The 27,670-nt window shown below is 45.0% G+C and overlaps 1 protein-coding gene across 2 annotated transcripts in view; it reads left to right on the forward strand.

The window, feature by feature from the left end:
- Window positions 1-27,670, forward strand: part of LRP1 (LDL receptor related protein 1) — a 1,410,884-nt gene that overhangs the window by 1,311,765 nt on the left and 71,449 nt on the right. For both annotated transcript variants that reach the window (XM_069230782.1, XM_069230783.1), the window contains exons 79-81: window positions 6,277-6,393; window positions 12,340-12,516; window positions 24,767-24,907. In XM_069230782.1, coding sequence (XP_069086883.1) covers window positions 6,277-6,393; window positions 12,340-12,516; window positions 24,767-24,907 — 435 coding nt within the window. The remainder of the gene's footprint in view (window positions 1-6,276; window positions 6,394-12,339; window positions 12,517-24,766; window positions 24,908-27,670) is intronic.

Consider the following 27,670-nt stretch of genomic DNA (forward strand, 5'->3'; position numbering starts at 1 on the left):
GTGCCTGCTCGGCTCGGATGTGGAGCTTTTGGTGGATTTACTGAACTCCGGCATCTAAACTGTTGTGGCCTTTTTCAGTGCCGAACCCGAAGGTCGGTCGCCAATAATTTTTCTTTCTGGTGGAACCATGGCTCTCTGGCAGTGCTGCACCCTCGGCCTTAGATGGTCTTTTGTTAATGGGCGTCAGGGCAGTTGTATTCACATGCTGAGCCGCGGTGAGCTGTTGGCTATCTTCCCCTGAGTCTTCTTCAGAGTCGGTGTCTTGAATGGAAACTGCTCTCTGGGCCTGTTTTTCCTCTACGGTGTCGACGTACTCTGTATTTTTCGAAACCACCTCCAGTCCTCTGGCTCTCCGGTCACGCAGCATCCTTTTTGACCGGAACGATCGTCAGGCTTCACAGTCCTCTTCTCGATGGTCGGGAGAGAGACAGAGGTTACATACCACGTGTTGATGTGTACAGAAATTTCACGTGGATCGAAGACAGAATCGGAATGGAGTCCGATCCACCAGGCTTCGGCGTGGTAGGCCTAAACAAGCCAGAGTTGGGCATGTGCACCCAAAAGGGCGTTTTCTGTTTTTCTACGGTACTATCGGCTCGACTATAGATGGAAACACAATCAAAACAATACCAACAATCAAATAAGGTTATATAAAGTTTCCAAATCGAAAATCTCAGAGCGAGAGGAAACACGTCCGAACCCGAAAGCGGAAAGAAAACAATCTTACAAAGGAGTCGATGCCCATGCGCACTATGACCGAGAGGAGAAGTCACTCGATCCCGTGACTCGAAAAAATACTTCTTCGAGAAAAAACACTTGTAACACTTCGAGCCCACCACTAGATGGCGGAAGCTATGCATAGCATGTGAATCTGCAGCACTACATGCCACAGACAGATGCACACACACACACACACATATATATATATATATATATATATATATATATATATAGCAATGTCCTGCAGCAGCTGACTACGACCACCTTACGGGGCCGGTGCACGATTCCGGATGCAGGCTCCGTAATTATTGAAGAATTTCCTCCCAGTCCACCATCAAACGGAGAACACCGGCACTCTGTACTGCTGCACAACTGTTAATTTATTCCAAACCGGTAACACGAAAATGAAATAACATCCTAAGGCTACGGGCAAAGGGTTTCAACCTGAACGGTCTTCTTCATAGCCCACCTTATTTAAAAAAACAAATATACAAGCCGCAGCCCCCTCCCCCTCCTTATTTTATATCCTGTTTACCATTAGACATAAAAGAAATACTCCCATTTAACAGTCCTAAACATCAAAAAACAACACTAAATCATCATAAATATCCCATTAACCCACATGTACATACGGTTCTTCATCCTGGTTCAACCCCCACAGCGCTCTGCTATTAAGTCTAATAATATACTCCGATTCCATTTTTCTCAGAATCCGTTCTCTGTCTTCTTCTCGTGGGGATAATATGGCCCTGTCAATTCCAAAAAATAACATATAATCAACTCTCCCCTCATGGGTTTTTCTACAGTGTCGAGCTATAGGATAATTGGCATCATTGTTCTTAATCGCCCTCCAATGTTCCAATATCCGTTTCTTGACAGGGAAGATTGTGCTGAGTTACCTGTGCCCACAGGGGAGGAGAGAAAAATTAATAAGTTTATAAATTGTAACTCGGATTATACTGTATATGTCATTAAGTGTCCGTGTAACCTCTGGTATGTGGGCAGCACAATCTTCCCTGTCAAGAAACGGATATTGGAACATTGGCGGGCGATTAAGGATAAATTAACAATTGTGCAGAGGTAAGTACCTGGTCTTCCCAAGGACTAACAAGAGGACTTAGAAAAAGGATTGTGCAAAAACAGAACCAGGCTAGAAGAAACCAGTGGTGGATTTCGGGAGAAGAGGACCTGTAAAAGAAGGGGACATAGTCCAGTCCATAATGGAGTGTCCATTGGGGGCAGGAGCTACCACCCACTCTGTGGATGAAGATCCGGGTCGACAGGGAAGAAGACGACCAGCTGTGGAGCCCAGGAGCTGCAGAGGAGTCCTGGGAGTGATGCCGATGGTGTCCCACATCGGTCATTAGGTTGCAGTTGGTCAGTGATGTAGAAGAACCACCAACAAGCCTTGTCAAATGGAAGAGGAGCAAAAAAAGAGTTGCAAGGCTGAAGAGGACCAGCAAGGTCCAGGGGACTCGACCCTTTGAGGGGAGTCCAGGCTGACCCTCAGCAGTCGGAAGAGCACCAGAAGCAGTCACAAGCAACCCACTGGCAGCAAGCACAGTAAGTCACAGTGAGGCCCAGTCAACATACCTGGAGTGACAGGATGAAGAGCTGTGGCTGGGGCTACTCTGAGCCCGAAGATCCCTTGAAGCAGGAGACAACAAGCCTTGGTAGCTGCAAGAGTTGCGGTGCACAGGGGTACTGTCATGCAAGGAGAGGCAAGGGCTCACCTTCTCCCATGATGAGCAGTAGGCAGAGAGGACCAAGGGGACCACTCTAGACTGCCACCTGTGATGCAGGATCCATGCGGTTCCAGAGGAGACCAGATCCATGCAGCTGGACGTTGTTGCTGTAGCTGCCTGCAGATGCAGGGGAATGAGTCCTTTACTCCAAAGGCGATTCCTTCTTGCTTTTTGGTGCAGGCTGAAGTCTCACCGACCTCAGAAGATGCACAGCTGGGGAAATTTTGCAGTTGCTGGAAGGAGCCGGAGAAACAATGTTGCAAGGTGGGGTCATCTCGGAAGTTGCAGTCTTGTCGGTTCTTGAAGAGTCTAGTTGTGGTTCCAGTGGCCAGAAGTAGAAGTAAACGATGCAGAGGAGTCCTTGTGGAGTCTTACACATCGAATCTAGGGAAACACCCACAAGGGAGACCCCAATTAGCCCTAAAAGGGTGTTTGGTCACCTAGCAAGGTGACCACCTATCAGGAGGTGTCTCTGACGTCACCTGCCTGACCTGGCCACTCAGATGCTCCCAGGGACTTCTGCACATCTTGGTTTTAAGATGGCAGAGTCGAGTGGCCACCTAGAGGAGCTCTGGGCACCACCTCTGGGGTGGTGATGGACAAGGGGAGTGGTCCCTCCTTTCCTTTGTCCAGTTGTGTGCCAGAGCAGGGTACCGGGGGTCTCTCGAACAGTGCAAACCAGTTTACACAAGGAGAGCACCTAATGTGCCCTTCAAAGCAAACCAGTGGCTTGGGGAGGCTACCGCTCTCAAGCCCTGTCACACCTATTTCCAAGGGAGAGGATGTTGCCTCACTCTCCCACAGGAAATCCTTTGTTCTGCCTTCCCCTGCTTGAGCTGGTCAAGCAGCAGGAGGGCAGAAACCTATCCGTAGGGTGGCAGCAGCGCGGGCTCCCTGGAAAAACCTAGAAGATTGATAGGAGCAATTCTGGGGGGTCCTCTAAGGAGCCCCCAGAGTGCATTGAATCAGTATTGGAGTATTGTTTTAATTGGTTTGATACCAAACATGCTGTGGTTCGGAGTTACCATTATGTAGCTGGACACATGGTCCCTGTGTCGAGTATACAGGGAAAATGGCTTCCCTGCACTTACGAAGTTCAGTGTAGTGAAACTGGAGTTCGCAAGGGGCATCTTTGCTCATGCAGGGGTGCTCTCACACCCAGGGGCCTGCACCCTACCCTCTAGGCTAGGAGGGCCTACCATGGGGTGACAGAGTGACCTGGTGCAGTGACCTGTGGTAAAAGGATGCATGCAACTTTTCACACAGGCTGCAATAGCAGGCCTACCAACACATTTTGCATGGGCTCCCATGGGCTCCCATGGGTGGCACAATACATGATGTAGCTCATGGGGGACCCCTGGTGTCCCAACGCCCTGGGTACTTAAGTCCCATATACTAAAGTGACACAGGTATATCAATTGTGGAGTGCACAAAGGTCCTAGGCAACCTAATTTAGAGAAAAAGAGCACAATAACTGGTGTTGTGGTTATCAGGATCCCAGTGAAAACAGTCTAAGCACACTGATTACAGTCAAAAAGTGGGGTAACCATGCCAAAAAGAGGGTAATTTCTTACACGTTGTAGAACCAATTGACTGATTCTGGGGCTGATGACCTTGAGGGAATGTGACTTAAATCTTGAGGCCCTTGCACCTTCTCTTTATGGTTGGAGTAGCTGTATGGGGTCGATTTCTACTTTGCCTTTTCATACATGTGCTTGGACATGGACTTCAACTTACTTGAAGGTATTGAGCATGATGTGGTGCCTTTGCAGGAATTTCCCTGTGACTGGGACAGGGCCCATGATTTGGATCGGGACCTGTTAAAAGACCACAACTTCTTGTGTTTGGTGATGTTCGGTGACACACAGCTTCACCTCCCAGTCTTCATTTGCCTTTGCGTGCATTAGAGCACATTTATCACATGACTTGGAATGGTGTCCAGAGCCCAGATACCGAAGGAACATTGTGCCTTGTGCAGGTCCATGACGGACATTTTCTTTTTCCTGCATTTATTGCACAATTTGACTCCTTTTTTTTTATTTTTTAATGATACATCGTCCACACCTATTTATGCAGCCGTTTTTAGGAGTTGCTAGAAGACCAGCAAGGTGGGACTGAGTCTGCACCAGAAGGTGAAAAGGCAGAAAGAAAGGAACTGACATCAACTCACAGGGGCAGTGCTTTTATGTGGCCCTAATCCATAACATGTGGCATGGTATGGAGTAAGCACTCAATACCCCTTTTGGTGCGCTGGAGCACTGTTACCGAATTCTCCAGATCCAGTCTGGTGTACGGGGGATATTCTAAGGTGAGGAATCTGCAGTTTAATTGAGTATCCACCAGAAAGAGTGATTACAAAGGTAAGCTAATTGTTCTTTTGCATATATGGCTGTACCTTTAAATTCTTATAATAATGAGAAGCTGCTCTATTTTGGCTGTGTCACATATTTTCGACCACAGGAAAACCATTAAATGAAACTGTTTATTCATGAGGAAGCATTCTTACTTGCTGTCACATCAGTCCAAAGAGTGAGTGAGTTTATTTATAAACAGGGTATATTTACTGTTGTCCATTACTTAGAACTCAGCCCTTGCTCTTTTTCTGAAGTAAATTAGAACTTTGTATATTGGATTATCTTTATATTTCCTATTGTTGACTTCCCCAGGTTGACAGCATTTACCAAAACATGCATGCCCACTTAATGGAAAGTCATGGCTGCCTGATTCACTTTTTTGGGGCATGTGGCTGTTGCCGTAATCCGAGAAGGAGACACATGCACAACTGTGTCTACTTTCTTCAAGCACTGCTCACCCTACGACATGTCCAGAGAAAATGTGCTGCTTGGCCTCACAGTTCTAGAGAGAGTTGTTTAGATCAATGAGGACCTTCACTGCCTCAAAATGCTTGATCTTGTGTAGAGGAATCAATCCACATTTTGGGAATGGAGAGATCTTGGCACAAGAGGAAAATCTTAATGTATTATGATAACTTATGTATTCTTAGTCCCAAATCTCTTTCACATGCAGAATCCATTCCCCTAACCTCCATGGCTTCGGGTTAGGCCACCTAGAGGTTGAGAGGGGACTGCATTTCAATACTGTGCCTTGGGAATCATTATTTTAAAGGTTTGACACAATTTCAGATACTGTTAAGTGGGTGGCCCGATTACCACACATTATTTATAGATGGGCCAGAAGTTACAACTGAATGTTTGTTTCTTTACCCTGCATGTTTTCTAGTGCCCTAACTTTGCTCTTGCCTTTCACAGATATGTTAAAATAGCATGACTTCAAGAATAAAACGAAATCTATGCAAATAAATGCCACCTGAGAGTTAGAATTAGTACCTATCTTTCTGCGTCTGTTAAGTAACCTAGTTGCAGAAGACCAGGAATCTGGCACACTTAAACTGTCATATTAAACTTTAGAATGCACACAGTGCTAGAAAATATGCATGTTCACTTAGCTGCCTAAGGAGTTGTTTAAGTTAGCTTTGAATTAGAAGCCGGTAATGCATAAGTAGGCTGACAGATTGCTATGTTTACTGGTGATGCTGTGTAGGGGACAAAATAGAAATACCGTAACATGAAAATTAACTTGTTCATTGGGTTTTAGTACATTTCAAAAAGTCAAAGATAAAATAGGTGTACTTGAGTGTTCATGGTTTATGAACTTCAAATGTCCTTTGATTGCCACAATCACAGCGATCGCTAGCCGCAAGGAAAAGTAAATATGCAAATAATGTTTGTTGGAACCACAGCCATTATTGAATTAGGAAACTTTGAATCCTTCTCTTCTTATGCACTTTCAGGCCTGGCAGTGGACTATTACAACGAGCGACTGTACTGGGCCGATGCCAAACTCTCCGTCATTGGCAGCGTCCGACTCAATGGCACTGACCCCGTGGTGGCCATAGACCACAAAAAAGGTTAGTACTGCAGTACCTGTCGGTGAAAGTTTGCTGAATGAGTCTCTTAAGCAAAGACTCCACCTTAATACATTTCCTATACCTATTATATCTTCCCTCTCTTGTTTATCACTTCTTTTTCCCACGTTTCTCATTTTATCAGCAGTACTTTTCCTGCCTTGCTCTTCTTATTTTAGGCCCTGTTCTCCACTTAGTGCCTTTTCCACTCGCACTAGCCCACAATTTCCATTCCTTTCTTCCTCTGCTCTGCATCCTTATCGCCTATGTTAATGATTACTTTCCAATTTACTCTTTCAATCGTCATGTCCACCCTCACATATCATTCTTTCATACTTTCCATTCAGTTTCTTCTGTTCCTACCCATCCTATTCTCCTTCCCGATTTCTCCCTTTAGCCTTACTCAGTTTGCCTCTCCCTTTGTTCATCCTTTTAAAGCCCTCCCCCAGTAGGATTTCCACTTAATTTCCTAACTTCACCCTTTCATGCACTTGACTATTAAGGCATTATTTACCTCACTGCTGTCTAAGTCTTTCTTTTTCTTTTGCTCTTATCCCTGAGCTTCTATTTATTAGACTTTTCTGACCTGTTGGTGCTGCTCCACGCTGCTCCCTGTCTCAGTACACCTCTTAGATTCTCCACTGCAGATTATGTAATGCTATCAATTTTTTTCTTTTTGGCCAAATGTCTCTTCCGTCTTGTAGGAGCCTGGCTCAGTTTCTGGTGTACACCTATGGTGTGGCACCCTATACCGAGTCCAGTCAACCCTTAGTGATAGTGAATAGGTGTCCAGACAGCAGAACCTCTCTAGGGGTAGCTGAGGTGAGCGCTAAAGCCTATCCAGGAGGAATGTAAAGCACTTGCAATACCACAATAGTCAGACAGTAACTTACTGTCAAGAAAGAACCACACAAGTGTTGCAAAAATAAAGGATACTTTATTGCAGTATTACTACTAAACTGACATTGGTGTATCTCCCTTTTGGGATTTATTACATACAACTATACACATAAAATAACCATCAGAAATAGTATATACATGTACAGGGCCCTAGGGGAGGGCCAAACCATATACTAAAAAAGTGGAATGAATGTGAACATAGGACTCCAACCAAGGTAAGTGTGGTGGTTAGCTAGGGGCTGGGAACAAGTAGAAACATTAGAGGTAAGTAGAGTAAGTGACCCCAGCATCCAGGAGTAAGCATTGGCAGCTCCTCGGCTATGCCGGAGAAGCGCAACCACCCCTCCCCCCCGTCCCCCCCCCCCCCCCACCAGCAGCTACTGCTGCAAATTCTTTAACAATGAATGCTCTGAGCAGCGTCAGGATTGGCCGCAGGGCAGGCTTAGAGCCTTTGCCTGCCTGCTGCTGAGGTGACGGAGGAGCGGCGGCATGGTGTGACGTACAGGTACGATTTTTTACATTTATTTTATCATTTTATTAATATTCTCTCCCCCCCCCCCCCACCACAGCCCCCACCACCCCCGCACACCGCTCCGTCCCATGTAACCCCGTGAGCCGCAACTGTGAGTAAGTCAGTTACCCACCCAGTTGTCCCATAGGCTAACACAGAGTGTAGTGGTTGGAGGTTGTGGAATTCAGGACCCTTCCCATCAGACCCCGAGGAAACCAGCAGGCAAGAGGATGGACGGAGAGTGCCCCTACCCCAGGATACCCAGAAGACACGAGTACCTATACCTGGGACCCAGATGCAGAGGGGAGACGGGACTCTCTCTGAAGATGGGGGTGCCTCGCATTGTCCAGCTGCTGTCACGACCCGTGGACCAGGCTGGTGGAACCCAGGTGCGGATTCTGGACGTGAGGACCTTCAAAGGAAGGGGAAGAGTCCAGCACCTAAAGAGGTGCCCAGGTGTTGCAGGTGACAGTGCCTACCCTTCTGAAGATGAAGTTCCTGCAAGTCGGTGGAAGAAGTAGTCCAGTTGTGGGGCAGGAGCTGATGAAGAGAGACACCTACAAGCTGTCCCTCAACGGTCGCAGGGTTGTAGGAGGGTCAGTGACCAGCCAGGTAACCAACAAGCACTGACAAGTGCAAATAAAAGTTGCAGAAGGATTTGCAAAGTTATGGGGACCAGCAAGGTCCAAGAGACTCTACCCAGAAGGGGGATTCAGAGCTGGCCATCAGAAGTCAGTGGAGTCCCCGCGAGTGACGCACAGGCAATGGACACACAAATTCACAAGCAGACCCTACCAGCCCAGTAAAACAGAAGTCCAACATTGCAGGATTTGCAGGACAGGAGCTGGTCTTCGGTTTGCAGATTTCTGGGGGCCGGGGCTTCTTGGAGCCTGAAGATCTCTCAGAGGAATAGTCAACAGTTGCAGTGCACAAGGGTGCCAGTCCAGTGGCAGGAGCAAGGGCCTACAGTCTCCCAACTTGGATAGAGGCGAACAGGACCCAAAGGAGGCCACAGATTCACCACCTATGAAGGAGGAACTTTGGTTGTCCAGGGACAGCAGACCCCACCAACCGGTCAATGATGCCTTGAGGTGTCTGCCGTTGCAGGGGAGTGACTCCTTCACTGCAAGGGAGAATCCTTTGTGCTTCCTTATGCAAACAGAGTCCTTGTGACCCTGGGGGATGCACAGCCTTGATGTTTCAGAATTCTTGCAGGATCCATCCGGAGAAACCATGTTGCAGTGGGAGCCTTCCCACCCGAAGCAGACTTGTTCGGTTCCCGGCGAAGACAGAGGCCGGGGGCAGAAGATGTCTTGCAGAGAGTTCCTTTTAGAGTCTTGCTTTGCGAATCTTAGGGCCCACCTGCCCTGACTCTAAAAGGGGGTTGGCCACTCTCTGCAGTGACCCACTTATCAGAAGGGGGTTAGGGTCGTCGCCTACCTGGCCTAACCAACTAGATGCTATCAGTTGTCTCTGCCCATCTTATTTTCAAGATGGCAGAATCAAGTGCCCACCTGGCGGAGCTCTGGTAACTCCCCTGTCCTTTGTGTAGTTTAGTGCCAGAGCAGGAACCAGGGGTTCCTGACCTGGTGCAAACCGGATTATGCAAGGTGGGCACCAAATGTGCCCTTCAAAGCAGTCCAGTGGTGCTCAGAGGCCACCCAACCCCAGCTCTTAGACACCTAATACAGAGGGAGAGGTGGTCACACCTCTCCCTTGCAGGAAATACTTTGTTCTGCTCCTCCGGCCTGAGCCTGGCTCATCAGCAGGAGGGCAAAACAGTGTCTGGAGTCTGCAGCGGCACAGACTGGCAGCTGGAACCTGTAAGATTGCACAGGCAGAACTGGGGATCCCGGGGGGAACCCCCAGAGTACATGGTATCATGCAACTAACACTGGAATTGGTGTAGTTGCATGATTCCAACATGGTTGATACCAAACATGCCTAAGTTCGGAGTAGCCATTATGGAGTTGGACCACTCGTGTTGACCAGTGTCCACTATATACCTTAAGATGGCTTCCCCGCATTTAGAGTCCCATAATTGGCCCGGGGTCTGTAGGGCTACCTTGTGCATGCAGGGGTAGCCTCACACTTAGAGACATCCACCCTGCCCTTCGGCTGAAGGGCCTACCATAGGGGTGACTTATAGGGTCTAAGTGCAGTAGTTAAGTTTGGCAGTGAAAGGGTGCATGCACCCTTTCACGCAGACTGCAATGGCAGGCCTGCAGTCACAGTTTGCATGGGCTCCTATGGGTGGCATAATACATGCTGCAGCCCATAAGTGACCCCTGGTGTACCAATGGCCTGGGCATCTAGGTACCATATACTAGGGACTTACATGGGTGCACCAGTATGTGGGTGTGAAATAGAACCAACAACTAAATTTAGGGGAGAGAGCACTGACACTGGGGTCCTGGTTATCAGGATCCCAGTGCACTACAGTCCAAAACATACCAACACCAGGCAAAACAAGAATTTGCAATGTTAGAGCTATTAGCATTGTAAATTCCTAGCTTGACTTTTCTTGCCACATAAATTGAAAAATAAAAATAAAACAGTTGACATAAGCAAGTCAATTCAAAGCCTCACGGCTGTCATGAGCGTGACGAAGAGACACAAAAGGAAAAAGACATTTGCTTGTAGTCAAACGTATCAGAAGACGTGCAATTATCGATGTAACGGCGTAGATGGCTAAGGCGTTAACAAAACTGCCCCAAGGAGGGTCAAACGTAAAGCATTTACCGATGATAACAAGGATTTTGAAAGCCAAGCCCACGAGCGAGTGCTAGTGGCGGGCATGCAGTGGGCGTGGTTAAAAGCCCACAGGTGATTACAACAGGCCAGAGCGCTTGCACGCTCGACCTAAAAAGTGGGAGGGTACTACAACCATATCCCAGCTTACTACATATCTTTCTTTCCTCTGCCACTTTCCTACTCTGAATATACATATTTTTTTTAGCCCTCTAGGGTGACCTTCTTAGCCGTAATCACTTTATTAGCCATTTTCACTCTTTTTTACTTGATTTGTTATTTATTTATTAATTAATGTTTGATCATTTAAAAGTATTGCACATAAAACAGGAAATAATGTAATCTATCTAATAAATACAAGTATGACAATGATCTCTACTACAAAAAGATAAAAGGATATTAATATTCATAGTGGAGCAAAGAGATTTATATTAAATAATGCACTTAGTAATCCCGATAATATTATAAAGAATAACAGCACTTAAAGCCGTTTGCCATTCCAGGAACCTTATGTGCCTACTCTAAATATCAGTTAAGTTCATAAAACCTGCACGATGTAGAAATTAGTGTCATTATGAGATTGGCAAACATATCAAATTACATGGAACAGAATCCATGAATTAAATAAAAATTAAAAAAAACACCCTAAGAGCTGCGAATTAACACTGGTACGTCATGTCTAAACTGCTCTGGCACAGCTCCTAGCCAAGTAAAAACAGGCTTCAATAAGTTCCTACAGATGGTATCTATCACTCAACAAGTACATGGGATATGAGCCAATGACGCCACATTTGCCAAACACAAACAGCACATTTGTTTTCCCTCAAAGTCCTTCCTGGTGGACCTGAACCCCAGCATTAGGAAAAGGCAAAAACTCAGTCTGATCAATTTATATTTTTGCTGGGAATATTGGTGAACAAAAACATTCTTGTTCGTATTTATAAAAGGAGAGCATAATCGGTAAATGTGCAAGTTTTTCCTTTTTGAACAGAGGAAAATCGTTGTTAAATACAATTTATTTGACTTGTTTCATTATTAATTGCTTGTATTTTGAGAGGGATAATTGTATATCATGGAGCTCAAATTACTGCAGATTACTGATTGAGCAGTGCGTGTATTGACCACAAGCACATTCACACTTCCTCCTTTGGGATTCCTATTGATTTTTCACTAGTGTGCATCCCAGTATATATTTTAAAATCAAGCTCATTGCATGTTTGTTTTGCCCACTTCAAACCCAGGGCCCAGTAGGTCTCGTCCTGGTCCGCATGATTCACTATGAAGGATAATATTCTTCAGACAATGTGCAAGAAAATACCATTTCCTAATCTCCTTGGACTTTCCTGGACAACTTCACAAACAAATAATTTCCCTTTGCCTGGCGCATGATGACCGTTCATTCCCTTAGCCCTAGTTCTTAAATAGCCCAACCCATTTTTTAATCCTAACAAGGGATACACCAGCTGTTTGGATAGCAGAACCTCATTTTAGTGATTATAAAGGATGCAATAACATTTATGGGTACCAGATCTCTTCTGGAGATGCCCCATCCCATTTTTCAAATGTAGTTGCAGACATGAGGGAATAATCCCAAACTTAAACTAGGTTTTGCATGCTGACTGCTCTTTCCTTTCTTATTTGAAGTTCACGTTGTGATAACACTGTGTGGGTGGAAGTATGCAGGCAAAAGAACATTTGAAAGTAAAATAATTGTTTAGAGATGGAAAGTGAGCATTATGTAGTAAGCCTATTTTTCTGTTAATTGCTGGGTCTCTCTTGTTTCACAGGCTTGATGCATCCCTTTAGCATAGACATCTTCGAGGACTACATCTATGGTGTGACTTACATCAACAACATTGTCTTCAAGGTCCACAAGTTTGGCAATGGTTCAGTAGCCAACCTGACTTCTGGCACTAGCCACGCCACAGATGTGGTGCTCTACCACCAATACAAGCAACCTGAAGGTGAGTATGGTAGGGTTCAGTGGCAGAGAGCAGAATGACATGTTATGCAGTACCATTTTTCATGGCCATACTGATGAGTGAAAACCCATTAGTTTTTTTAAGGTTCTTCCAGTGGGTCATCAATTAACAGTCCTTGTTTATACTCCCTTTGAGATGATTGAAAGCACACAATGCTGCTGGTTGATCTGCTTTCTAACATTCTTTTTCATCATTATCCGATGTCATATAGGTTATCAGCTGAATACCATATTTTATTTCATTCATTCCCAATTGGGAGTACCTTGAGTCTTTTCAGCACCTCTTTGTTGTCATCGCCCATTCCCACAACATATGATGTGCAGTGCGGCATGGAGAAGGAGTTCACAGTTTTGTAACTGTTTGCCAAATCGGCATCTAGTGATCTGTTGAATATTTGCTAAAGTTTCATTCTGATTCACATCTATCATAATTCAAAACCCTTCTTCACTTCCCCCTCTCCCTGAACTCCCCAGGTAGACATATTTTTTGGTGTAGATAGGGCTAGCGAGAGGGAATGCTGGTAATCTATTTAAGAGGATCATTTAGATTTTGATGGAGCTGGAGCACCACCAAAAATTGCCTTGATTGCCAGTCTCTCTGGTCACGTTCTCTATTTAGAGATGGGAAAAGTGCTGGTTAACATTGAGGGAGGCACCACTTATGTTGACATTTGAGTGGACAGCCATCTGCGGGAGAGCCATCCGGTGAAAGTGGCATTTGTCCTACCCTGTTTAGATACTGGTGACTATCCCTCATTTTCCCTACCCCAGATCTTCTTGTGGGGAAAAAATGCCCAATGGATCATACACACATACAGGGAGTGCAGAATTATTAGGCAAGTTGTATTTTTGAGGATTAATTTTATTATTGAACAACAACCATGTTCTCAAGAACCCAAAAAACTCATTAATATCAAAGCTGAATATTTTTGGAAGTAGTTTTTAGTTTGTTTTTAGTTTTAGCTATGTTAGGGGGATATCTGTGTGTGCAGGTGACTATTACTGTGCATAATTATTAGGCAACTTAACAAAAAAAAAATATATACCCATTTCAATTATTTATTATTACCAGTGAAACCAATATAACATCTCAACATTCACAAATATACATTTCTGACATTCAAAAACAAAACAAAAACAAATCAGTGACCAATATAGCCACCTTTCTTTGCAAGGACACTCAAAAGCCTGCCATCCATGGATTCTGTCAGTGTTTTGATCTGTTCACCATCAACATTGCGTGCAGCAGCAACCACAGCCTCCCAGACACTGTTCAGAGAGGTGTACTGTTTTCCCTCCTTGTAAATCTCACATTTGATGATGGACCACAGGTTCTCAATGGGGTTCAGATCAGGTGAACAAGGAGGCCATGTCATTAGATTTCCTTCTTTTATACCCTTTCTTGCCAGCCACGCTGTGGAGTACTTGGACGCGTGTGATGGAGCATTTGTTTTTCTTCAAGGATGCAGACTTCTTCCTGTACCACTGCTTGAAGAAGGTGTCTTCCAGGAACTGGCAGTAGGACTGGGAGTTGAGCTTGACTCCATCCTCAACCCGAAAAGGCCCCACAAGCTCATCTTTGATGATACCAGCCCAAACCAGTACTCCACCTCCACCTTGCTGGCGTCTGAGTCGGACTGGAGCTCTCTGCCCTTTACCAATCCAGCCACGGGCCCATCCATCTGGCCCATCAAGACTCACTCTCATTTCATCAGTCCATAAAACCTTAGAAAAATCAGTCTTGAGATATTTATTGGCCCAGTCTTGACGTTTCAGCTTGTGTGTCTTGTTCAGTGGTGGTCGTCTTTCAGCCTTTCTTACCTTGGCCATGTCTCTGAGTATTGCACACCTTGTGCTTTTGGGCACTCCAGTGATGTTGCAGCTCTGAAATATGGCCAAACTGGTGGCAAGTGGCATCGTGGCAGCTGCACGCTTGACTTTTCTCAGTTCATGGGCAGTTATTTTGCGCCTTGGTTTTTCCACACGCTTCTTGCGACCCTGTTGACTATTTTAAATGAAACGCTTGATTGTTCGATGATCACGCTTCAGAAGCTTTGCAATTTTAAGAGTGCTGCATCCCTCTGCAAGATATCTCACTATTTTTGACTTTTCAGAGCCTGTCAAGTCCTTCTTTTGACCCATTTTGCCAAAGGAAAGGAAGTTGCCTAATAATTATGCACACCTGATATAGGGTGTTGATGTCATTAGACCACACCCCTTCTCATTACAGAGATGCACATCACCTAATATGCTTAATTGGTAGTAGGCTTTCGAGCCTATACAGCTTGGAGTAAGGCAACATGCATAAAGAGGATGATGTGGTCAAAATACTCATTTGCCTAATAATTCTGCACTCCCTGTAGAAAAACATCTGTGCGCATGAGCACCCTTCGGATGTACAAAGTTCAATGTCTTCTGTGCAGCTAATCCTGGCATCGCTGCTCAAGGTGCAGAGATTCCCCATATCCTCTAACGCCCCCACATCCACCCTTCCCGCCTGGCAAGAATCTCTAAATTCAGCATGCAGTCCTCTGCCAGGGGTGCTGACACCATGGTCTTTGTCAGACTGGCTGCCAGCCAGGATTTAAATGACCTTGTCAGTTCTTTTCTATATTGTTTCTTCATCCAGTCAGCCCTTAGGTTCAGTATCTGTAAGTTGCCTCCAACCTTTCCCCCAAAGCACTCGGAACCTGTGCAATGAGCATATCTGGTACAAAGTACAAATTTAAAAACTTGCAACAGTTTGATGATAAGTCTCCCTGTGGGCTTGCATAACTAAGAGATTTCAATTTATGTTTAGCCTCAACAACCAGTTGCCCCGGTCCTGGCTGCTTTCTTTGAGGCATGTGTTCCCGTTCTGTCATCCTAGAAAGGGAATTGAATTATATTTGAGCAGCTTGTTTGTTGTTCAATGTTTTATTTAATCGCTCTTTTGACCTAAATGGTGACCAGGGCCCTATTACGTTTAGGGAACAATTTTCTGATCGCCCACGGCGCACCTTCAAAGAGGCGCACCATGCACAAACAGAGAAAGTGAGAGCTATTACGATGAATGCACAACCCCCAGGGCCGCCTCGGACTCATGCTGCCCTGGGGGCAGCACAATAATGTGAAAAAAGAGCAACTGCTTTAAATCCGCTCCGTGTTTCACTGCGCAGACAGGTGCAGTGAGTGACTCCACACGCCTGCAAGGGGATGTCTGGGGGCTCTAAGGGACCCCCTTCCCCTTTCCAGAGGGCTGCCATCAGAGGGCACACTGACAGTGTGATTCAAGAAACAAGGTTCTAATGGCCCAATTCTCTCATCCCCAAAAAAATGCACTTTCCAGTTTGTGGGTTATCACATGGGGTATGGACCAATTTGCCCCAAATCAAAATCTTGAAGCAGTGGAGGATTGAGAAATCCACATTGTATTCAAATATAAGATTCCAAATAGTATTTTATGATGATTTGCAATATAGAACAAACACATAGGGTTGAGATGGTGAGTCCAAAGCTATTTATTGATGTCCATTCAAACCGAAATCATATAAGTTTGAGCATGAATCAAGGTCCAAACTGAAAGTCATCCAGGTTTGAGCCAAGAACCAAAATCCGACATGTGTTTCACCCCCTATGGTAGGTTTACCTGGGGCTTTTTCAAGGCTAGCAAAAGTCATCAAATTAGATCTATTTTTTGCAGTACTTAATAACTGGTCAGCGTTTTCAGTCAGTCTAGAAATGCAAGGTGTCTTTCAACGGATCATATACCGGGCTAAATCCCACAACGAGGTCCAGCGTTTTAGTCCAGCGCCATATTTGATGACAGTGTGCCTCCTTTTAGGTGGAGCCAGCTGCAGCACGTCCTTTTGAGCTGTGGGGCCATGCCACCTCACCTTTTGCCCATCAAGAAGAGTGTCTGCTATCTGAGCAAAGGTCAGCCTGACAAACACTTCATTTTCTGGTCAGGCAGCCAGTAGCTAGACATGCGCTATTTGCGCAGACTCCTGGCTGCCTGCGCAGAACTTTGCTGGGCTGGGGAAGTCAAAGCTTATATGGGCATGACCTCTTCAGATCAGCAAAGGTCCTCGAGGCCTTCCCCCTCAGTTACGAGAGTAGCGTCACTTATTGCCTCAGACCTAGGTGCTTCAGCTTTAACCCCTGAAGCGTCCAGGACAGAGTGTCAGTGGAGTGGAGTAGAGTTAGCTGTCTCACTGATCACATCCCACTCTGTGACGAGTCTTGGGACTGCTCCCTTCCCTTATTGGTTGACCTAAGGTCAACCATTGAGGGAAGGCAGCAGTTCCAACCTTCCTGGGACCTCGGAGTCTGAGCAACAGGTTAGTGTGGTTGTTTAATAGTTTTTTTTTTTTTTTTTTAAATTAATGTTTGGTGTGTATGTTAGAATATTTGGGAATTGTTGTGAATGGATGTGTGTATGTGTGTGTCTGTCGTTCGCCCCCTCTCCCTCCTAAAATTACTGGCCGCCACTGGGTGGCACACTGTCAATTAGCCTCCTGACAGCTTCTTTGCATCTGCACCCACTTCAATAATATGCCACAGAGGCAAAGGGATTCCCTCATTTGCATGGGGCCCCGCCACCATGCAAATAAGGGAGTGCCTTCTGGCAATAGTGCTGCGTCTAAATGTGCGTCAGCACTGTCTGTATTACAGAAGGGACTGCACAAGCATCTGTGGCCCCTTCTGTATTACCAACATGCCCCGGGGGTTCACAAAGCGGGCGTAAACGCCTGTTGCACCCCCAGGGCACTTCCTCAGTACACCCCAGGTGAGAAATGTGGTGCCCTCTCAGGAATACTTCTTGATTTATGCTTCGTTAAAAATATGTAAACAAACATTGAATGGCATGAGCTAAGGGGAGAAAACAAAGCTCCTGAGTAGAACGTTTGCCAGTGCAACTTGTGCCAGGTTAGCAGTGGGGAGACGGGATCCTACCCCTCCCCTTCTTTGCCAGTTTCTTTTTAATTTAATACAATATATGCAGAGGCTAATGGAAGGGCTGGTAGTAACAAATCCCTTTTGCTGCCGATATCAGTTTAATAGGCTGAATCTCCGACATCAACTGATAATTCTGACGTGGCGATTAGTTACCTTTTGCAGATGTAGAGTCTTTTTGCTCCACAGGAGACACTTCAAAGCAAGAGATGCCCCCAACGGGGTATCCTACTTAATTCAAGGACCATGGTACTGGTAGAGGTAGGCTAATGAACTTTTCAAGCATCTGATTAGGTAGCCCAGCATCAATAAAACTGACCTGAATGCATGGAACAATCTGATTGATCGCTGGGGGAGGGGAACGTTAACCTGAAACTTACTGTGCTTCCTGGGATTTCACCAAATCTAGTTTGCTGAGTTTTATCAGTGGCTTTGCCTTGTGAGCTGAGGCTAATATGATTGTTTGCAGCTCAGCTAGTCAGAGTGTCTGAACCTTCATCTTCCTTCTTGCACCTGCTTTGTGCCTCCTGTAAGGTCACGAGGAGCCTTGCACAGGCACACAGTGACAGTTCCTACAGACATTTTGCACAAAATGATTTGAATTCTTGTCTAGCTGTACAAATTGTGAGATTGTCTCTCTCCCCCTGTATGCATTCAAGTGAAAAATGTAAATGTTTCCCAGCATATGAATGAATTTATCTCACTTTTGACCATGTGCAGAAGAATTCTTGAAGGAGATGTAGGGTTTTTGCCACAGGTCACTGCTGAAGGCTCATAGGGGGTCTTCCACTGGACATGAACGTAGCTTGAGCATGCCTCAGTATGCGCTTTCTATAAGCCATTTTCTACAGGTCCTGGAGCTGTCATTGGCGACCTGGCAATATCCTAACTTGACACTGTAGTTTACCACTGGCACCACAGCTCCAACAACATACTATTGCATTCCAACTCAGTGACCCAGTTTCTCTTTTTAGGCACTTCACTCTCCTGGGATAGTGATGTTGTGCAATCATAACTCACTTGGGGTAGGAGGGGTGGAGGCGGTGCTTAATTTGAGCCGGTAGCTTCCGGTTGAGTTAGTTGTCTACACCGGCACTTAGGACAGTATGCTAAGTGATGGTATTTTGTCTACTTTAGAGCAGAAATCAATACTTGCTTCCAAAGCTATTCTGGTCGCTTTGGGGGCCTGGGAAAGTCAGAACTGTCACTCTTGTAGGAGTGTGATGGTTAGTGTTTGTTAACTATAATAGGAAGCGCTGATGGTGGCAATGGGTGGTGCTAGTATCGTGCCTCTTGACAAGAGCCGTGGCACTTTTTTTTTAAGCACTGGACGCAGGGTTAACAAACTCATGCAGAGAGATATAGTCAGTAAAATGTAATGAATGCAGTGTCCAGCAAGTGCTATAACGCCGAAGAAGAGCAAAACTTCACCTGGCAGATAAGCAAAAATAACAGTTAAAATGCGATTCACTTAGAAAATCAGAAGGCGCTAACAACATTTGGGGGTACGACCCCAAATGATCTTTATAGTACTTCTCTACTAGTTTGTCTATATCAGTGGCATACTGGCTAACTTTAACTCATGGGTCTGCAATTTTCTGAACTCAGAAGCCTTAAGGACCCTTTAGTTTTACTACAGCAGTTACTAAGAATATCATGTTATAACACGAAGGTTCCAGACAAAACGAAAGTAGTGTTGCAACCTTGCTATATGTCTGACCCTTTATCTCAGAGATTTGGAGTCGTTCTCCAGTCCGACCATAGTTAAGTTTTTCAACACCAGTTCATGACCAAACTGGTCTCACTGACTTTCAATGGTGGCAGACGAAGTGGGTCAGCAGTAGCTGGTATCTTGAAAATGGCGAGTCCTAGTCAGGATTTCCTAGTAGCTTGAGCACCCACTGGTCTGGACACTTCCACTGGTCCCAAGACTGCACCAGCTGCCACTGGGAATTGGGTTTTAGGGTTACGGCCCAACGGCGACTTTAACTGGAGCTATCGAAGGAGCTCTCTGGGGTAGAATGATGGTGCAGGTGTAGCTCCAGATGGCCAGTTTTAACCAGGCTGCTCCAGGCAAGGGAGCGGAGCACACAGTTCTCCTTGTAGTCATTGCAGTTCCCTCAATACCTATGTATTAGCTACCCTTTCCTGCCATGGTATGAATTCCATCAAAGTTCCTTTTTATCTATAAGTCTAGCAATTTGTGAGTGATGCCTTTATCGGGCATTTGTTTTACCATTGATGCTTTCCTGTTGGACCCGAGACATCCCCTGCCGTCATTGAGATAGTCTCGTGAGTTTCCCCGCTATTACAGATACGTATACAGCCTGCACCTCACAGGTGTGAATTCGTAGACAGTCAACATAATCTGTCATCTTTCGAGTCTTAGAACATGACTCCCACGGAGTTGCCTCATAATAACAGCAGTTATTTAAACACATTCTTGTGCATTCGTCTTCAAGAGTCAATCAGTGTGTGTCCATGTTCGATGTCAGTCATTAGCAGTGTTAAAACATGACATTATTTTCTGCCAGTTCCAGCAAGGTTCTTCTGAAGCAGTTGCTGTTTGTTGAATGACTGAGGATAAAGGCGTTTTTATGGTGAAAAGATGGATGGGGGTGTAACTTTAGTCTGTGAAAACAGAGCAAGCTCTGTGCATTTTCAAAAGTGTTTAAAGTTTACACTCCCTTTAAGCTGGGATAAGAGAATAAGTGGAATTTCATGTTACATTGAATCAATTTGGACATTACTGCGTTTCGTTTTGACATATAATGGACTCTATTTAAACAGTCGGTCTTCTCCATCCTGCCGAACCACGGGCCAATCACGTAGTGGAGAGGGGGAAGAGTTCAGGGTTCACTGAACTTATTCCCAAGATCTCCTTGTTATTACTCATGTCAAGAACTTTAAAGCTTTTGCTGGTGGGCTTTTTGCTGATTCGATTAAATGCCATCTTCAAACATGTTCATATTTCCTGCTGTCCATTGCCCCCACTCCATCCTATGAACATTAAACATTGTTTGAGCAACTTAATATTCACTTCTCCCTCCTCTCATGTCGTGAAGGGTGGAAGCAATAAAGCACAGCCTTCAGCAGTCCTAGGCAGTATTCTGGCTCTGAGCATCTGCCTGAAGATATTAATTCAGGGCCTTCATCTTTTAATCAGGTGCATAATGCAGAAATATTTAGGGCACGTTAGGGAGCTTCTCGGAGAAATGTCTTTGCAATGTGACAATGTATGCATCGCTTCAGTTATGCTCCTGGGGATGTTTTATAATCCCTCCCCCCCTCACTTTCACTTCACACAATTACTCAAGTCTGTTTGGCCCCATGCACCACACTAGCACTATGGCGATTACAGTGGCCGGCCCGTGAAACTGCTGTATGCCAGCTCAACCTGATTAACACATCAGCCCTGCACTTATAATATTATAGAGACACTCCTGGTGACCTCCTCTCACCCCAACCTGATGATCTCATTGCCATGCGCCTGATGACTTTCGTACCACCACTCAGATGACCTATTTGCACCTGCTCCTGATGACTCATTTTGCTGATTATCTCCCCAATCAATCACATTTCTTCCCATATTGATGTTCTTGCCTACCCTGCTCTGTTATGTTAGATCAAATTCTTCGGCTCCTGGCTAAAGTTGAATCCGGTTTGCCTGCGGATGTATGTCCGCCCAGGATCACTGCTAATCTTGTGACACTTATAGCTCCCACTATTCTCCCGCTTTTCAATATCTCCTTAGACACTGCCAAAATACCATTAGCTTGCAAGGCAGCTCTGGTTTGCCAGATATTAAAAAACAAAAAACATATGCAGACCCAAAAACTTGTCCAACTACCGCCCCATCTCACTTCTCCCACTATTGGGAAAAATCTTGGAAAGCCTAGCCAACAAGCAGTTTATTGCATTCCTTGAGGACTTTAAAGTTCTTGACGCCTCCCAATTGGGGGTTCAGAGCAGGCCACAGCACTCAGACTGCGCTGATGGCAGTTACAGACACCATTTGCACATCTCTAGATGCGGGCTTTCCTGCCATGCTTGTGCTGTCAGCAGCCTTTGTCACTGTCTTCCATGATATAGTTCTGTGCAGACTGCTTGGCTCGGTGACTTCTCAGACAGCCGCACACAGACGATCATGTGGGCTCTAGTAAGTCCAGCTCCATCTCCATCAATAAAGGGGTGCCTTGTGGCTCAGCCTTGAGCCAGATGTTATTTAACATATAAGTACCCGCCCTTGCCAATATTGTTAAATCTTGTCGCTTTGAGGCTATATCATACGCGGATGATACCCAGCTCATCATCTCGTTTGGTCAGGATACTGATAGTGTAAAGCACAGATTCATGGACTGTATGAGAAGGATCACTGCCTGGATGATGGCGATGATGGCAAGTCTTCAAATAAACAGTGAGAAAATAGAAATACTGCTGTTTGGCTAAGCCCAGCACCTCGAGTCCCTTGACTGGTGGCTTTCTGAACTCTGGGCAGCTCATTCCCACAAGCTAGTCATGAATAATCTAGGCATCAAATTGGATCCGGCTTTAAAAATGAAAGATCACATCCTCCGCAATCTGCAGAGCCTGCTTTGCAACCACGCGGCTACTAAGGAAAATCTTCCTCTGGCTACCATCCTCTGCAAGGAAAGTCGGGTCCAGGCCCTAGTCATAAGTCACATTGACTGTTGCAACACATTCCTTATCGCTGCCAGTGACACCCTATTGGCCAAACTCCATGTGGGGCAGAACACAGCTGCACTCCTGGTTTGTAATCTTCCAGCAGGATCTCCTTCGGCACCCATTCTGAGAATCCTACATTGGCTTCCACTCAGAAAGCGCACCGTTTTCAATATCTGTTGCCTTAACCATAAGCCTTTGATGGGTGGAGCCCCCACATATCTAGAAGACAGGCTGCGGTATTACTGTCCTGCAAGAAATCTTAGATCTTGAGATAAGGTGCTTTTTTTAATCCTCATTCACCTCAGACTCCAAGCCAACTCCAATATTTTGCCTTTCGCATCCTCTCATACAATGCCATGGAGACCCCTTCCCTCTCACTCAGCCTTCCCTTGGGAAAAAGAAAGCCTAACCAACATGGCTGGAGAGCAGGCAAAGAAGGTGTATAATCATTGGACTTCATACACCAAGATCTTGAACCCCTATCTGGCCTTTATGGACTCCTTTGGTCCCTCCTCCATTTTACAAGGGGAGCCCACATTTTTTCCCCCTTTTTTTTTTTGGTCAACCGCCTCTAGATCCATTTTTGACATAAGGAAAAGAGCATTAAGCCACTCTGGGTGCAAAGGTGGGAACCTCGCCATCCGATTCCGACAGATTTCTCTTCTGGCCAGTAGGATAGAGTAAAAAAGCAAATTCCTTCCGTCTCTACTCCAGTCACTGCCCCACGGTTCGGGTTCCTGTATTTGCCTGAATATAACCAGGGGGAGGCTTATCGTAATTTCTCGCTCCAATATACTTGAGATTGTTATACACACTTCTGCCCAAAAAGAGAAAACAGCTGGACACTCCAGAAACATGAACATCAGTTGCACCCTCCAAACCACATTAGGGACGGTTTAGCTTTCCACCTTTCCCATTTTGGTGAGCCTTTCAGGCGATATATAGGCTCGATGTATGGAGGAGAGCTGATTTTCCATAATAGAGCATGCTTTACTATCTTAAACAAAGTACGCATCAATGTTTTCCACCATACCTGCACTCATTCCCGAGGCATAATGTCCCCCCCCCCCCCCCCCCCCCCCCCCAAAGAGTTTTGGCCAGTACAAAGTCGTCATCCAATCCCTCTAAGATTTCCTAGTACCAGTCCGAAACCTTCTTAGGGGCTGAAGACTCAACAAGTAATCTGTCTTCTAAGAAATTTGCCAATCCAAAACTCGCTCTGGCCTTCTGTAATCAAGCTTTTAATTGAATGTATTTCAATCTGGAAAGGGCCTCTCCCGTTTTATCCTTTAGCTCTTTCCAGGAAAGCAGGGCTCCTTCTTTAAGGAGGTCTCCCCAGACTACTAAACCAGCCTTCCTAATTGGCAAGGCTAAAACGTCCTTCAAACACTCAGGAGTGCCTGGTGATTCCCAAATGGGAGCATTTTGGCTATAGTAACTAACTCCCGCTGCTGATCTTAACTGATGCCAACTCTTTGCTAGGTCACGCAGTGTCTTAAATTTTACCTTTTTGAAGAATTTTTTATCGAATTTGTAATGAAAACCCTTTGCTGGCCCTTTAACAGTGGCAACCATAGCTTTAAACATGTCACCATTTGCTGTGGAGTCCAGAGATGTAAAAAGCATAGTTGTATTTTTAAATTGGAATGCCCAGGCATAATATTTTAAGCCTGGGAGTACCAAACTCTCTTCTCACTCCTTCTGTGCAACTTTTTCCAAGAAATCTTAGTCCCTTTAGACACCCATATAAAGGAGATTATATCTTGCTGATTTTTTTTTCTTTAAAAAACTCTTGGAAATGTACAGTTTAGGCAAGATCACCATCTTAACCAGATTGACTCTACCTACTACTGTCAGGGGGAGGTGCACCCATCTTTGCATAAACTTAAAACATTCACCCGACAGTAAGTTAAGGTTCTTCAGTGAAAGATGCTCAATCTCCTCTGTGATCTTTATGCCTAAGTATCTCATTTCACTTTTCACTAGTGCCTGTTCCTTCTTCTGATTCCATGCCATGATCTGTCTTCCCAGCATTCACACAGTATCCAGACACTATACCAAAGTCCACTGCTAAGGCCAATAGTGCGGGAGAGCTGTTGATAGATAAGCAGTGCACACTAGAAGGTCATCCGCATATAAAGCTACCTTTTTCTCCCAACCGTTGCAACTAAAAGGGGATATTAAGGAGTCCTGCCTGAGATGAGGTGCTTTTGACTGTTCCCTGCATCTGTGCCTCCAGATTCAGCGGCAGAGATTTTTTCTCTACTGCCCCATTGGCGTGGAATCAACTTTTGGACCTTCTGTGCTGCTGTTCCGACTTCCCAAGTTTAAAAAAACTCTTGAAGACCTAGCTGATTTAGGCTGCTGTGGTGTTTCTGTGACTGCTGAGTGCTGTAATATACCTTTCGTTATGAGTCGTTTGACCTATATCAAGTGGAAATAAGAGCATACTGACCGAGCAGAATGACAATGTTCCCATCCCCATTTCTTAGTGTATGGAGATGCTCCACAGGAATCATACTGGTGTGGTAGGGTGCTGTTCTGTAGTATTTTGTCCTTTACATGTTGACATTTTGTTCTTACTTTTCTTTGTTTTTTCTCTTCCATCCTAGTGACCAACCCCTGCGACAGGAAGAAGTGTGAATGGCTTTGTCTGCTGAGCCCCAGCGGACCTGTGTGCACATGCCCCAATGGCCACCGACTGGACAATGGCACTTGTGTGGTCGTCCCGCTGCCCACGCTCTCTCCAGGCTGTACGTAGCAGGAGACATATGAAACATGGTATAGGGAGGTGGCTGGAGGGATCTGAAGTGATGAAACCATGTTAACCAACTATTACACAAGGAGGAACATATTGCTATTCAATTTTCATACAGTGTCCCTTTCTCTATAGGGATCACAGCTGCTGTTCCCAGACCACTATCATTACTCTTCTGTGCTGATAACCAGGTAGTAGAATAACATCCTTTCTCAGGGGATCTCCATTGATAGCCACAAGCTTTGAATAATCACTTCTTTAAAATATGTGTTAAGTGTAGATATTCACCTTTCTTCTATAAGGCCTGGAGAAACACTTAAGACATGAATAGTTTGCAGTCTAGAAGAAAAGGCAAGAATGGCCAGTCTCTTCAGATATTATTTTTAAAAAAAGGTAAACCAATATACACATCAATATAAATATTGAAGAACAATGCTGTCAAAAAGTAATTGCGGTGCAGTCAACTGCCAGTGCAGGTGATGGGGGAGACCTGCGCCGATAGCATGGGTAGTTCAGAGAAGAGAAATCACCGCACTCCATGAACTCCACAAGTGTAATTTAATCAACTTTGCGGCAACCACTGTGTTTCAACTTTTGCAAGTCTTTCTCATGGCTAGAGGGGCCTACAACCATTTAGCTTTAAATATAAACATTTAAGTTAAATTGACTGAAAAAAGGCCATTTGACTAGTTAAATCTCTTTCATAAACCCCTTTTTAATAACATTAAGATGAAGAAATAAAGGACAGAGTAGCCACACAAGCTGCCCTTATGTAACTGAAAACTGTGTTTGCGCCTTTAAGGGACCAGAGGCCACCTGCATCCCATCATTCCCAGCAGGTGGCAGTTCTTTTAGTTCTTTTTGCAAAGACATAGCAGTAGCAGATAGTTGATTTGTCCTTTCCACCAGGAAGGAAAGAGGGTGCTTATGACTTCAATGGACATTCACCGAGAAAGAAGAGGGATTACAGGTTAGAAACGATCCCTTCTCTCTCAGGGGATCTCTATTGATAGTCATAAACTTTGAATAGGTAGCAGGTCCATCCCCACCGAAATGCGATGGAAAGGTAAGAGAAGCAAAACAAAGGACCAATCTCGCACACAAATTTTGCAGGGAAGCCTCTCCTACTTGAGCATCTGCTCTAGCATCAGAATCCAAACATTGTTTTGTAAAAGTGTGAACTGATCTCCATGTAGCCACTTTACAGATCTCTGTGATGGGCATGGTTCTCATTAAAGAAGCTGTAGCTGTTTTCCCTCTGGTGGAATGGGCTTGAAGTGTATCAGGAAGAACCCTATTTACATTCTAATAACAGAGCAGAATACAAGAGACTATCCTTCAGGATATGGACTGTTCAGATATGGCTAAACCTTGCGAAGAACTTTTGTTCTGTCCAGATAAAACTTTAAGACTCGCCTGACGCCTAGAGAATGGAGAAACCTTCCCTCTGAAAGGGTGCTGAAAGAAGGTAGGTAAAGAAATGGTCTGATGAATGTGGAAATTCAAATTAACTTTCAGTGGGAATCTTAGGTGTGTCCTCATGACCACCTTACCAGAAAGGAAAACAGTGTATGGTTCATGAGAACACAACGCTTGAATTTCGCTAACCCTACATCCTAATGTAATCGCTAGGAGAAAAGCAGATTTCCAAGAGAGATGTTGCAAAGAGGCTTTATGAATTGGCTCGAAAAGGGCCTGCATGAGTCTTGAAAGGACTATATTCAGCTCCCAAGGAGAAGATGGACGCCTTATCGGAGGGAAAACCTTTTTCAAACCCTCTGAAAAAAAATCCTTGATAACAGGAATTTTCTGTAGGCAGTAATTGCTGTCAAATGAACTTTAATGGAAGAGAATTGTAAGCCTGAGTTGGCCAGGTACATTAAGTATGGAAGAATCACTTCTTCTTAGCACTTGGTGGGATCAAGGTTTTGGTCAGATCACCAGATACAGAATCTCTTCCATTTCATTGAATAAGCAGAACGTGTTGATGGACGTTTTGCCTCCTTGAGAATGTTCATACAGTCTTGCAGCAAATTCAAATGACCATATTGTACCAGCTCAGGAGTCATGCTGTCAAACACAAAAAGGAGAGATTGGGTTGAACCATGTGGTCTCCGAGCTTCATGAGAAGGTCTGGTCTGAAGTCTGCACTGCAGCTTCATGTGTGGGTGCCCCGACATCTGAAGCAGGTCTGTGAACCACTATTGTTGGAGCCACTCTGGAGCTATCAAGATCATTCTGGCCCGCAAGTAAGACTGCTTGATCAGGACTGATGAGGTTAGGGGGTATCAGAGGAAAGGCGTAAAGAAATGTGCCTGACCAGTCGATCCATAGGGCATTCCCCACTGGCCCTGGTTGGAAGTACCTCAAGGCAAAGCATGGGCCTTATTTTCTACGCTGCAAACCATTCATATCTTAGGTGTTTCTCCAGGCCTTACTGAAGAAAGGCGAACATCTACACTTAAGAACACATATTTTAAAGAAGTGGTCTGGGATTCTTCCACATGGATGGGACTATTCAAAGCTTATGAATATAAATGGAGATTTCCCTGAGAGAGAACTGGGATTACAGGTAATAAACCATTCCTTCCTCTCCTGCCCCTCCCCCTCACTACCTACCCCCTCTAAAAACCTTTGATAAGTAGTGAAAGTTTTTTTAAACCCTGGTATTGTAATGAAAGGTTCACATCTTTTAGACTAAATGTGTGGTGAACAAGGGGAATTCAGTAGTACAGGTGGATCCATGGAGAGAACAATA

The sequence above is a fragment of the Pleurodeles waltl genome, chromosome 4_2 (genome assembly GCF_031143425.1).
Source record: "Pleurodeles waltl isolate 20211129_DDA chromosome 4_2, aPleWal1.hap1.20221129, whole genome shotgun sequence".
NCBI lineage: Eukaryota > Metazoa > Chordata > Amphibia > Caudata > Salamandridae > Pleurodeles > Pleurodeles waltl.